General features: G+C 42.3%; 1 protein-coding gene across 1 annotated transcript in view; it reads left to right on the plus strand.

The window, feature by feature from the left end:
- LOC111957718 (endoplasmic reticulum aminopeptidase 2-like) overlaps positions 1-11,368 on the plus strand; it is a 15,064-nt gene extending 3,696 nt beyond the window's left edge. Inside the window, 19 exon segments of the mRNA XM_023978671.2 lie at positions 2,956-3,093; positions 3,528-3,557; positions 3,559-3,588; positions 3,590-3,648; positions 4,463-4,464; positions 5,590-5,744; positions 6,003-6,116; positions 6,244-6,375; positions 6,487-6,618; positions 6,709-6,777; positions 6,898-7,073; positions 7,169-7,248; positions 7,462-7,645; positions 7,746-7,902; positions 8,037-8,221; positions 8,374-8,535; positions 8,624-8,764; positions 9,037-9,118; positions 9,269-11,368. Of these exon segments, the coding sequence (XP_023834439.1) occupies positions 2,956-3,093; positions 3,528-3,557; positions 3,559-3,588; positions 3,590-3,648; positions 4,463-4,464; positions 5,590-5,744; positions 6,003-6,116; positions 6,244-6,375; positions 6,487-6,618; positions 6,709-6,777; positions 6,898-7,073; positions 7,169-7,248; positions 7,462-7,645; positions 7,746-7,902; positions 8,037-8,221; positions 8,374-8,535; positions 8,624-8,764; positions 9,037-9,118; positions 9,269-9,415 (2,175 nt within the window). The 3' untranslated portion in view covers positions 9,416-11,368.
- Positions 11,369-12,822: the final 1,454 nt, after the last annotated feature.

A 12,822-nucleotide genomic window follows, 5' to 3' on the forward strand; every position in this document is an offset into this window, starting at 1 on the left:
AATTCTTTGTAGGTTAGCAGTAAAACCTTGAAATCAGCCCTTGCCTTAACAGGAAGCCAGTGTAGGGAGGCTAGCACTGGAGTAATATGATCAAATCTTTTGGTTCTAGTCAGGATTCTAGCAGCCGTATTTAGCACTAACTGAAGTTTATTTAGTGCTTTATCCGGGTAGCCGGAAAGTAGAGCATTGCAGTAGTCTAACCTAGAAGTAACAAAAGCATGGATTAATTTTTCTGCATCGTTTTTGGACAGAAAGTTTCTGATTTTTGCAATGTTACGTAGATGGAAAAAGCTGTCCTTGAAACATGGTAGACAACATGGTGGCAGGCAGATCATAGTGTGTTAGTGTACAGTGCCTTCAGAAAATATTCACACCACTTGACTTTAGCCACATTTTGTGTTACAGCCTGGATTTAAAATAGATTAAATTGAGATTTTCTTTCATTGGCCTACATACAATACCCCAAAATGTCAAAGTGGAATTATGTATTTCGACATTTTTACAATGTACTACAAATGAAAAGCTGAAATGTTTGAGTCAATAGGTATTCAATCCTTTTTTTTATGGCAAGCCTAAATAAGTTCAGGTGTAAAAATGTGCTTAACAAGTCACATAATAATTTACATGGACTCTGTGTTCAATAATACTGTTTAATAGGATTTTTTAATGACTATCTAATCTATAATTATCTGTAAGGTCCCTCAGTCGAGCAGTGTATATCAAACATAGATTAAACCACAAAGACCAAGAAGGTTTTCCAATGCCTCACGAAGAAGGGCACCTATTGATATATGGGTAAAAAAAAGCAGACATTGAATATCCCTTTGATCATGGTGAAGTTATTCATTACACTTTGGATGGTGTATCAATGCACCCAGTCACTACACAGATACAGGTGTTCTTCCTAACTGAGTTGCTGGAGAGGAAGGAAACTGCTCAGGGATTTCACCATGAGGCTATTGGTGACTTTAAAACAGTTACAGAGTTTAATGGCTGTGATAGAAGAAACACTGAGGATGGATCAACAACATTGTAGTTAATCCACAATACTAACCTAATTGACAGAGTGAAAAGAAGGAAGTATGTACAAAATAAATGTATTCCAAAACATGCATCCTGTTTGCAACAAGGCACTAAAGTAATACTGCAAAAAATGTGGCACAAAGCAATTAACTTTTTATCCTGAATTCCAAGTGTTATGTTTGGGGCAAATCCAATACTACACATTACTGAGTACCACTCTTCATATTTTCAAGCATAATGGTGGCTGCATCATGTTATGAGTATGCTTGTAATCATTAACTTTTTTGGGATTGGGGGGCAGTATTGAGTAGCTTGGATGAATAAGGTGACCAGAGTAAACTGCCTGCTACTCAGGCCCAGAAGCTAGAATATGCATATAATTGATAGATTTGGATAGAAAACACTCTGAAGTTTCTAAAACTGTTTGAATGATGTCTGTGAGTATAACAGAACTCATATGGCACGCAAAAACCTGAGAAAGAAATCCAACCAGGAAGTGGGAAATCTGAGGTTTGTAGTTTTTCAAGTCATTGCCTATCCAATATACAGTGTCTATGGGGTCATATTGCACTTCATAAGGCTTCTACTAGATGTCAACAGTCTTTAGAACCTTGTTTCAGGCTTCTACTGTGAAGGGGGATCGAATAAGAGCTGTTTCAATCAGGGGTCTGGCAGAATGCCATGAGCTTAGTCAGGCGCGCGGCCGTGAGAGTTAGCTGCGTTCCTTTTCAATTCTAATTGAAGGAATTGTCCGGTTGAAACATTATTGAAGATTTATGCTAAAAACATCCTAAAGATTGATTATTTTCATCGTTTGACATGTTTCTACGAACTTTAATATAACTTTTTTAACTTTTCCTCTGAACTATGTGATCGCGCATTGAGCATTTGGATTACTGGGCTAAACGCACGAACAAAAAGGAGGTACTTGGACATAAATTATGGACTTTATCGAACAAAACAAACATTTATTGTGGAACTGGGATTCCTGGGAGTGCATTCCGATGAAGATCATCAAAGGTAAGTTAATATTTCTAACGCTATTTCTGACTTTTGTGACACCTCTCCTTCTTTGGAAAATGGCTGTATGTTTTTCTGTGGCTAGGTGCTAACCTAACATAATTGCAAGGTGTGCTTTCGCCGTAAAGCCTTTTTGAAATCAGACACTGTGGCTGGATTAATGAGAAGTTTACTTTAAAATGGTGTATAATACTTGTATGTTTGAGGAATTTTAATTATGAGATTTCTGTTGTTTTGAATTTGGCGCCCTGCAATTTCACTGGCTGTTGGCGTCCCACATATCCCAGAGAAGTTTTTCAGGATAAAAAATAAACAGCATGGAGCTAAGCACAGGCAAAATCCTAGAGGAAAACCTGGTTCAGTCTGCTTTCCACCAAAACACAAGGCCAGATCTACACTGGAGTTGCTTACAAGAAGACAGATAATGTTGCTAGGAGGCCGGGTTACAGTTTTGACATAAATCAGCTTGAAAATCAATGGCAAGACTTGAAAATGGTTGTCTATCAATGATCAACAACCAATTTGACAGAGCTTGAAGAATTTTTWAAAGAATAATGGGCAAATATTGTACAATCCAGGTGAGCAAAGGTCTTAGAGACCTACCCAGAAAGACTCACCAGCTGTAATCACTACCAAAGGTGATTCTAACATGTATTGAGTCAGCGGTGTGAATACTTATGTAAATTAGATATTTCTGTATTTCATTTGAAATAAATTAGCAAACATTTCTAAAATGTTAATACACTTTATGGGGTGTTGTGTGTAGACGGGTGATTTTTTTTTTTATTAATCAATTTTGAATTCAGGCTGTATCACAACAAAATGTGGAATAAGTTAAGGGGTATGAATACTTTCTGAAGGAACTGAACATTACAATGTGTGTGTCTGCATGTGTGTGTGTTTTCCCTCTAGGAGCAGACAGTGGTCCTGGATGATGGACTAATGGAGGATCGTTTTGCTGTGAGTGTGAGGATGAGCTCCTATCTGGTGGCCTTCATCGTGTGTGACTTCAGATCTGTCAGCGCAACAACTGCTTCAGGGGTCAAGGAGGTATGATGGGGGCAGGGTCAAGGTAGTATGATGGGGGCAGGGGTCAAGGTAGGTATGACTGGGGGCAGTGGGTCAAGTAAGGTATGACTGCGGGCAGGGGTCAAGGTAGGTATGACTGGGGGCAGGGGTCAAGGTAGGTATGACGAGGAGGGTCAAGGTAGGTAATGACTGGGGCAGGGTCAAGGTAGGTATGCTGGGGCAGGTAGTGGTATGACGAGGCAGGGGTCAAGGTAGGTATGACTGGGGGCAGGGTCAAGGTATGTATGACTGGGGCAGGGGTCAAGGTAGGTATGACTAGGGCAGGGTCAAGGTAGGTATGACTGGGGGGCAGGGGTCAAGGTAGGTATGACTGGGCAGGAGTGTGTTATTGGTGTGTGTGTACGTGAGTGTGTGTATGGTGTAGATTTCAGAACATGACTTTAATAATGTTTCAGGTTTCTGTCTATGCTGCTCCTGAGAAAATGGCAGCAGACCCATTACGCTCTGAAGGCTGCAAGTCAAACTACTGGAGTTCTACGAGAAATACTTCAACATCAGCTACCCACTACCTAAACAGTACTGAAATATATCAATATCATCTACCCACTACCTAAACAAGTAACTAAATACTTCAATATCAACTACCCACTGCCTAAAACAACGTAACTAAAACAAATCAATATCAACTACCCACTGCCTAAACAAGGTAACTAAATACTTCAATATCAACTACCCACGGCCTAAACAAGTAACTAAATATATCAATATCAACTACCCAGTATCTAACAAGGTAACTAAATATATCAATATCAACTACCCAACTACCTAAACAAGGTAACATAAATATATCAACTACCCCACTGCCTAAACAAGGTAACCTAACAAATCAATATCAAACTACCCCCTGCCTAAACAAGGTAACTAAATACTTCAATATCAACTACCCACTGCCTAAACAAGGAACTAAATACTTCAATATCAACTACCCACTGCTAAACAAGGTAACTAAATACTTCAATATCAACTACCCACTGCTAAACAAGGTAACTAAATAACTCAATATCAACTACCCACTGCTAAACAAGGTAACTAAATATATCAATATCAACTACCCAACTACCCACTACCTAAACAAGGTAACTAAATATATCAACTACCCACTGCCTAAACAAGGCAACTATACGTAACAAAAATATAAATGCAAAATGTAAAGTTTTGGTCCCTCGTTTTATGAGCTGAAATAAAAGATCCTAGAAATGTTCCATAAGCACAACATTTTTTCATGGCAAGTATGTTCATTTGAACCAGTTTGCTGCAGCAGGAAAATAATTGTACAGGAACAGGAAATGGGAATTATTATGTGGATTATAATTAATGTACAATTTGGTAGGGGTTGATACATTTTTCGTAAGGGAAAATCAAGTCAGAAGTTTTAAGTGGAAATTACAAACTTCAGAAGCCTTTTTAAACCGCAAATACTACAAGTTCTCCTGCAACATGGTGATCAAATTAAGATCCTACATCTATCTATTATTTTGAATGCTAGACAGTGAATAACATTATTTAATGTATTATATAGATCAATAAAAACAAAGAAAGCTATTATTTTTACTAGTATAATGTGTGTTTCTCAGTTTTATGTCATTGGTGTAACTGCTTACAAAAATATCAAGTTCCACAATTCAAGTTGTATTAATCGTATGTAAGGCGAACACATGGTATACACCGTCCAACAACATGCTTACTTGCAGGTTCCTTGTCTACAATGCAACAACAATAAGAAATAATAAAATATAAGAATATGAACATAAAGTAATTGGCTCAGTAGAATATAATAAATATTTCAGCATCACTATAATACAGGACTGCAGTATTTAGCAATCTAATAAGAGTATGGTAGCATTTGTGATGTGTATCATGAGTGTGTGTGTGGATGAGTGGAAATATACAAGGGCTTTGAGCATTCTCTCCAGTGGCAAACTGTTATTGTGGGAGGGATATTTAAAAAATGTATTAGCTAATCACACCCTTTTAGTATGTCATCAATTTGAGGCTTCCATCCCTCTGATAAGTTGCTGTGTGTAAATCTGAAGTGTCACTTGGTGTTAGTCAATTGAAATGAAGTGGAAATAACATTGTGAGCAAAATGATTAATCACATTACTTTAGTAAATGTCTTTTAAAGGTTTGATGACCTTAGATTTGAGCATTTAAGGCCTGCATTTCAGAAAATCCAAATTTATCTAAAATGTCTCATTGGTGTTACCATCATTGATCTTACAACTCCTATTGGTGTCACAATGTTATCAAAATGGTACACATTATTTAAAGCCATTAAGCTACCATATTGGTTATTTTAGAATGGGAAAATGTACCCAAATACATTTAAATACAAATCTAGAAAAATGAAGTAACATTTTTCCAAAATGCCTTGCCCAAAGGCCACCGTAATTCAAGAACAACCCAGTTGCTTAAACAAGACAATCATTCTAAAGTTACTGCCTGCCTCCCCCTCCAGACCTGGTGGCTATCCCAGACTTTCAGTCCGGAGCAATGGAGAACTGGGGTCTGATCACCTTCAGAGAGACGAGCCTGCTCTACGACCCCACCACCTCCTCAGCCTCTGATAGGCTCTGGGTTACCAAGGTGATCGCCCATGAGCTCGCCCACCAGGTAAGTCAGACAGGTTAAGTTCACAGTGTAGAACAGGAAGTAGCCAGTCATGGCAATGATTTAGATTTTATATGATATGACTACAATGACATGAAGAGGGATTAACAGTGATGCCATGAACCTCTGGATTCTTCAGGAAGTTTATCTGCACTGGAAGACAAATGGAACTCCTATCTTCTCTTGACATCTCTCATTGTCTGTCCTCTCCTGCCTGCCTGCCTGCCTGCCTGTCTGTCTGTCTGTCTGTCTGTCTGTCAGTGGTTTGGGAACCTGGTGACCATGGAGTGGTGGAATGACATCTGGCTGAACGAGGGCTTCGCCACGTACATGGAGTACATCTCAGTGGACAACACATACCCCAAACTCAGAGTGGTAGGATCCTGTTACTCACTTGTTGTACACATCCTTAGCCTGAGTTCACAATATGAATGTTTCAAATGATCTCGACATGTCCCTGAGGGAAATTCTTGTTGAAACTGTGCCTTTTTTAATCTCTTAGGAGGACTATCTTCTGGACACCTGCTTCGTTGCGATTGGTCGAGACTCTCTAAACTCCTCCCGCCCCATCTCCAGTGTAGCTGAAAGCCCTACACAGATTAAAGAGATGTTCGACACAGTATCCTACAATAAGGTAGAAAAACACGCATACACACAAGCACACGTTTTCTATTTCATAGCTTTCATGTCTAAAGTATTGGATCAGGACCCCAGTGTTGATGTACTTTGTTGTTTGTTCCACCAGGGGGCATGTGTCCTGCACATGCTAAGACACTACCTGACTGACCAAGTGTTCCAGATTGGAATCATGCGTTACCTTCYCAGGTACAGCTACAGCAACGCTCGCAACCAGGACCTGTGGGACAGCTTGGCCAACGTTCGTAGATCGATCAAATGATACATCATTTTTTGATCCCTACAGGTTGCTTTAGTGTGTAAATGTGAACTGCTGTGTTGTTGTTCTCAGACATGTTCAGAAGCGGAGTTCACCTCTGGAGGACACTGCTACAGCAACAGCCAGGCAGCTAAGAACGCAGTAAACACACCTCTCTTTACATAACAGTACAAGACCAACAGTCTGACCATTACAAACAGGTACTCTGATTGAACTGTGTGATGTTTACCTGTGGGTGTGGTTTTGATGTGTGTGTGTCAGTACCTGTACGCCAGGGAACACCTGGACCTGACGACCATGATGAACACCTGGACGCTGCAGACAGGTGTGCCCTTGGTAACGGTTGCTAGACAGGGGTCTCGTCTGGTGCTGAAACAGGAGAGGTTCCTGAGGACCACACATCCGTCTGATCCAGCATGGCCCAGCCTGCAGCAGGGGTAAACATACACACACACACTCACTCTGATGGTCAGGTGTTGTGAGGTCATATTCCTGCACCTCATCCCTCCCCTCTCTGATCTCTGTGTGTTAGGTACCTGTGGCACATCCCTCTGACATACAGGACTGACACCTCAACTAGCATTCACAGACACCTCATGACCACACTCACAGGTAAGACGCCTCATGACCACACTCACAGGTAGGACACCTACTGACCACACTCACAGGTAGGACACCTACTGACCACACTCACAGGTAGGACACCTACTGACCACACTCACAGGGAAGATAATTGCTTTCTCTCCTCAGTGTGGAGCTTGCTGTGGAGTTGATTGACTGGTTGTTTCACTAAATGATTGATCGCTGTGTCTCTCCTCTCCTCAGACAGTGTGGAGGTGGGGGAGGAGGTGGGCTGGGTGAAGGTGAATGTGGACATGGCTGGTTATTACCTGGTCCACTACGATGGTTCAGGCTGGGATGACTTGATACAACTACTGAAGGACAACCACACAGCTCTCAGCTTCATGGACAGAACACACCTCATACACAACGCCTTCCAACTCACCACGTAAGAGACCTGTGTGTGTGTGTGTGTGTGTCCATGCGATTATGTGAATAGACAACACAAACACTCTTGTTTCTGACATCTCTCTATAATATTTCTATAGAGCAGGTCGGCTGTCACTCGATAAAGCCTTGGACCTTATTGGTTACCTGCGATCAGAGAGTCACACTGTGCCCCTCCTCCAAGGGTTGGCCTACCTGGAAGCCTTCTACAGGATGGTGGAGAGGATGGACATGCCTGACGTCACACAAAACCTCAGTGTAGGGCACATACAGAAACACATAATAAATCTCAAACATTCTGGTTCAATTACATGAAGTTTGAGTTGGGTGTGTGTGTGGTCTGATGTCCTCTCTGTGTGTGGTCTGATGTTCTCTGTGTGTGTTTTCTGCAGACGTACATCCTGTGGTATTTCCGTGGTGTGATTGACCGTCAGACGTGGAGCGACAAGGGCTCTGTGTCTGAGAGGCGGCTGAGGTCGGAGCTCCTCTCTCTGGCCTGCCATCTAGGAGACCTCCCCTGTCTGGAGCAGGCCCAGCGCAGCTTCACACACTGGCTGGACTCCAACAGCACACTCAGGTCTGTCTTTCTTACTCTCTGTCAGCTATTTGAGAGAGTAGTTACATCCCATGGACAGCAACATACAGTACTTTGTTCAATCCCTGACCGAATCAAACTTTTCCTGACTGCAGAAGTAAACCATGTCCTGTCTGTGTCTCTCCCTCCACCAGCCTGCCTGCAGATGTGACAGAGACAGTGTATTCAGTAGGGGCCCAGGAGGACAGTGGCTGGGTGTCTCTCCTCCACATATACACTCTTTCCCTCTCAGAGACACACAAACACAAGATCCTCTCTGCCCTGGCCAGCAGCAGAGACACAAACAAACTACACAGGTACGTATAGTCTTCTATACTCTGTCAATTCAATTCAATATGGTCTCAGACCTTACATTCCGTTTGTGTGTGTGTGTGTGTACCCCAGGTTGTTGGAGCTGGGTCTAAAGGGGGAGGTGATCCGTACCCAGGACCTGGACTCCCTCATCGTCATGGTAGCCAGGAACCCCAGGGGACATCATCTGGCCTGGAGCTACGTCCAGAAATACTGGAGCACCCTGGTGGACAAGTAGGTGGTAGAGATGGAGGGGGTGGGGAGAGAGGGAAAGGGAGGGGGCTGGGAGAGAGGGGGTGGAAGAGACAGGCACAGGGAGAGGGAGAGAGAAACTAACACTCAGGAGGAGAGATAGGTAGAGTCTATCCCTGTGGTAGAGAATGAGAGAGGGAAAGGGAGAAAGATGAACTGGTACTGGTGAAAAAGTAGGTATTAGTTGACCAGCAGTCCCATAGCCTGGGTGCTTTAGCCAACCTGTGATGTTACCTCTTGTTTCTACCCTGCAGGTTCCAGTTGGGATCGTTCTCTATTAGAAACATCATCATCGGCACCACAGGCCAGTTCTTCTCAACAGAGGAACTCACTGAGGTGAGATTATTGATCTGTTAGTGGCAATATCATTCTCAACAACTAGACCCTGACCCTGGAAATGTATTGTATCAGTAGCAATGTATGAGCGAGGGTGTGTGTGTCCCAAAGCCCATGGCCATGCTTACCAAGAGTGTGTGTGTACCCTAGGTGCGTGGATTCTTTGAGTCGATTCATGAGCAGGCGTCTCAGCTGAGAGTCACTCAGGTTGCCATGGACAACATCCAGAAGAACATCCTCTGGATGCAAAGAAACCTGGGAACTCTGAGGAGCTGGCTGAACCAACAGATAGACTGAAGAGAGAAATGGGGGAGGGGGAGAGGGGTGGGGAGAGAGAGAGAGCAATAGAAAATGAGCTTGGAGTTTTTTAAAGCTTAATTAGAGCTTTGATTTGTAATTATGAATATTTGTGAGATAATTGAGTGTATATACTTTGGTCATGTCTTTCAATTTACATCAGGGATTTGGAAATGTTTTTGTTGAATTTGGTTAAGATGTTTGATAATAAAATGTTGTGAAAGTATTATTTGAAGAGCAGTAAGTAGGCCAGGATCATGTTGAATTACACAGAGTAAGAGCAAATTAAATACAAACAGAAAACCCTTTTTAGCTGTGAATGTAGGAGTGGTCTGAAAATGCTAAAACATCACAGGACAGAATGAAGCTTGGCCTCTGCATGGCCTCACACACTACAACCTCACAGCCACTAGTGGGAGCAGACTGCTGATAATTTAGTGTGAAACAGATGTGTGTAAACATATTGCAATGTACACATACAGATCTGCTATCTTAATTTGATCACTGTTATCAGCAGAACATTTTAATGTGCAGCAGGAAATGCAAATTGTAGTGTATTCAAGGTTTAAAAAGGCTTCTAAAGTTAGCAATTTCCACTTTAAAATGTCAGACTTGATTTCCCCTATCAAAACATTTATCAACCCCTACAAAAATGTACATGAATTATAATCCACATATTAATTTACATTTCCTGTTGCTGCATGATTATTGTCCTGCTGTCAGAAGCAGGGTCAAACTAAGATCTGTATCTATGTTGAGAGTTGGTTTAGTTGGTTTCCAAAAGACAGACATATCTTTCACCTATAGTGTTTGCAAGTTGGTTGAATCATATCAAATAAAATGTTATTTGTCACATGCTTTGGAAACAACAGGTGTAGACTAAATGCTTACTTACGGGCCCTTCCCAACAATACAGAGAGAGAGAAAATAGAGAAATATTAGAAAAGTAATAACACGTAATAATAAAAGTTAAAATAAATACACAATGAGTAATGATAACATGGCTATATACACGGGGTACCAGTACTGCGTGTATGTGCAGGGGTACAAGGTAATTGAGGTAGATATGTACAGTCGTGGCCAAAAGTTGAGAATGACACAAATATTAATTTTCCTCGGTTTGCCTCGGTTTGTCTCGGTTTGTATGATGGCAATTTGCATATACTCCAGAATGTTATGAAAAGTGATCAGATGAATTGCAATTAATTGCAAAGTCCCTCTTTGCTATGCAAATGAACTGAATCCCCAAAAAACATTTACACTGCATTTCAGGACCAGCTGACATGTCAGTGAATCTCTCGTTAACACAGGTGTGAGTGTTGATGAGAACAAGGCTGGAGATCACTCTGTCATGCTGATTGAGTTCAAATAACAGACTGGAAGCTTCAAAATAAGGGTGGTGCTTGGAATCATTGTTCTTCCTCTGTCAACCATGGTTACCTGCAAGGAAACACGTGTCATCATTGCTTTGCACAAAAAGGGCTTCACAGGCAAGGATATTGCTGCCAGTAAAATTGCACCTAAATCAACCATTTATCGGATCATCAAGAACTTCAAGGAGAGCGGTTCAATTGTTGTGAAGAAGGCTTCAGGGCGCACAAGAAAGTCCAGCTGTCACGTTCCTGACCTTATTTCCTTTGTTTAGTCTTTGTTTAGTTGGTCAGGACGTGAGCTGGGTGGGCATTCTATGTTTTGTGTTTCTATGTTGGGTTTGTTGTTTGGCCTAATATGGTTCTCAATCAGAGGCAGGTGTTTGTCATTGTCTCTGATTGGGAACCATATTAAGGTAGCCTGTTTTCACTGTTTGTTTGTGGGTGATTGTTCCTGTTCGTGTGTTCATCTGTTCTGTGTTCCCATGTTCAGGACTGTAGCGTTTTCGGTTCCTTCTGTCAGTTTGTTGTTTTTGTTCGTCGTTTAAATATCCTAATTAAAATATGGATTATCATCACGCTGCATTTTGGTCCTCCTCTCTTTCACCCGAAGACAGCCGTTACAGAATCACCCACCAACAAACAGTGAAAACAGGCTACCTTAATATGGTTCCCAATCAGAGACAATGACAAACACCTGCCTCTGATTGAGAACCATATTAGCCCAAACAACAAACCCAACATAGAAACACAAAACATAGAATGCCCACCCAGCTCACGTCCTGACCAACTAAACAAAGACTAAACAAAGGAAATAAGGTCAGGAACGTGACACCAGCAAGCGCCAGGACCGTCTCCTAAAGTTGATTCAGCTGCGGGATCGGGGCACCACCAGTACAGAGCTTGCTCAGGAATGGCAGCAGGCAGGTGTCAGTGCATCTGCACGCACAGTAAGGCGAAGACTTTTGGAGGATGGCCTGGTGTCAAGAAGGGCAGCAAAGAAGCCACTTCTCTCCAGGAAAAACAGGGACAGACTGATATTCTGCAAAAGGTACAGGGATTGGACTACTGAGGACTGGGATAAAGTCATTTTCTCTGATGAATCCCCTTTCCGATTGTTTGGGGCATCCGGAAAAAAGCTTGTCCGGAGAAGACAAGGTGAGCGCTACCATCAGTCCTGTGTCATGCCAACAGTAAAGCATCCTGAGACCATTCATGTGTGGGGTTGCTTCTCAGCCAAGGGAGTGGGCTCACTCACAATTTTGCCTAAGAACACAGCCATGAATAAAGAATCGTACCAACACGTCCTCTGAGAGCAACTTCTCCCAACAATCCAGGATCAGTTTGGTGACGAACAATGCCTTTTCCAGCATGATGGAGCAGCTTGTCATATGGCAAAAGTGATAACTAAGTTGCTCGGGGAACAAAACATCAATATTTTGGGTCCATGGCCAGGAAACTCCCCAGACCTTAATCCCATTGAGAACTTGTGGTCAATCCTCAAGAGGCGGGTGGACAAACAAAAACCCACAAATTCTGACAAACTCCAAGCATTGATTATGCAAGAATGTGCTGCCATCAGTCAGGATGTGGCCCAGAAGTGAATTGATTTCATCCCAGGGCGGATTGCAGAGGTCTTGAAAAAGAAGGGTCAACACTGCAAATATTGACTCTTTGCATCAACTCTTCCCTACAGTCATTGCCGGGTGGAGAGAAGGAAGGAAGCAGTAATTTAAATGCATGGCGAATCGTTTGGATGATTGATCATATTTAATTAATTTGATCGCACACGCTAATAACTTCACCAACCGTGTTTGTGGCAGCTAGCTAGTGTGTGATAAGTAGCTAGCAGCCAAGTTAGCCCACAGACTGCAGCTACACAGTGGACTGATCGGGGCTGATAGCTCAGCCAGCACTAGGCGAGTAGCATCAGCTTGTCTGTGGTAGTGGAGTTTGTTTAGCTGTCGTGACCTCCTGCGGCGTGCTGTTATTATCAGTGAAGTGAGGACAGCTCGGCTCTTTCAGATATCTTGTCAT

This window comes from Salvelinus sp. IW2-2015, linkage group LG33, assembly GCF_002910315.2.
Source record: "Salvelinus sp. IW2-2015 linkage group LG33, ASM291031v2, whole genome shotgun sequence".
In the NCBI taxonomy this organism is placed as follows: Eukaryota; Metazoa; Chordata; class Actinopteri; order Salmoniformes; family Salmonidae; genus Salvelinus; species Salvelinus sp. IW2-2015.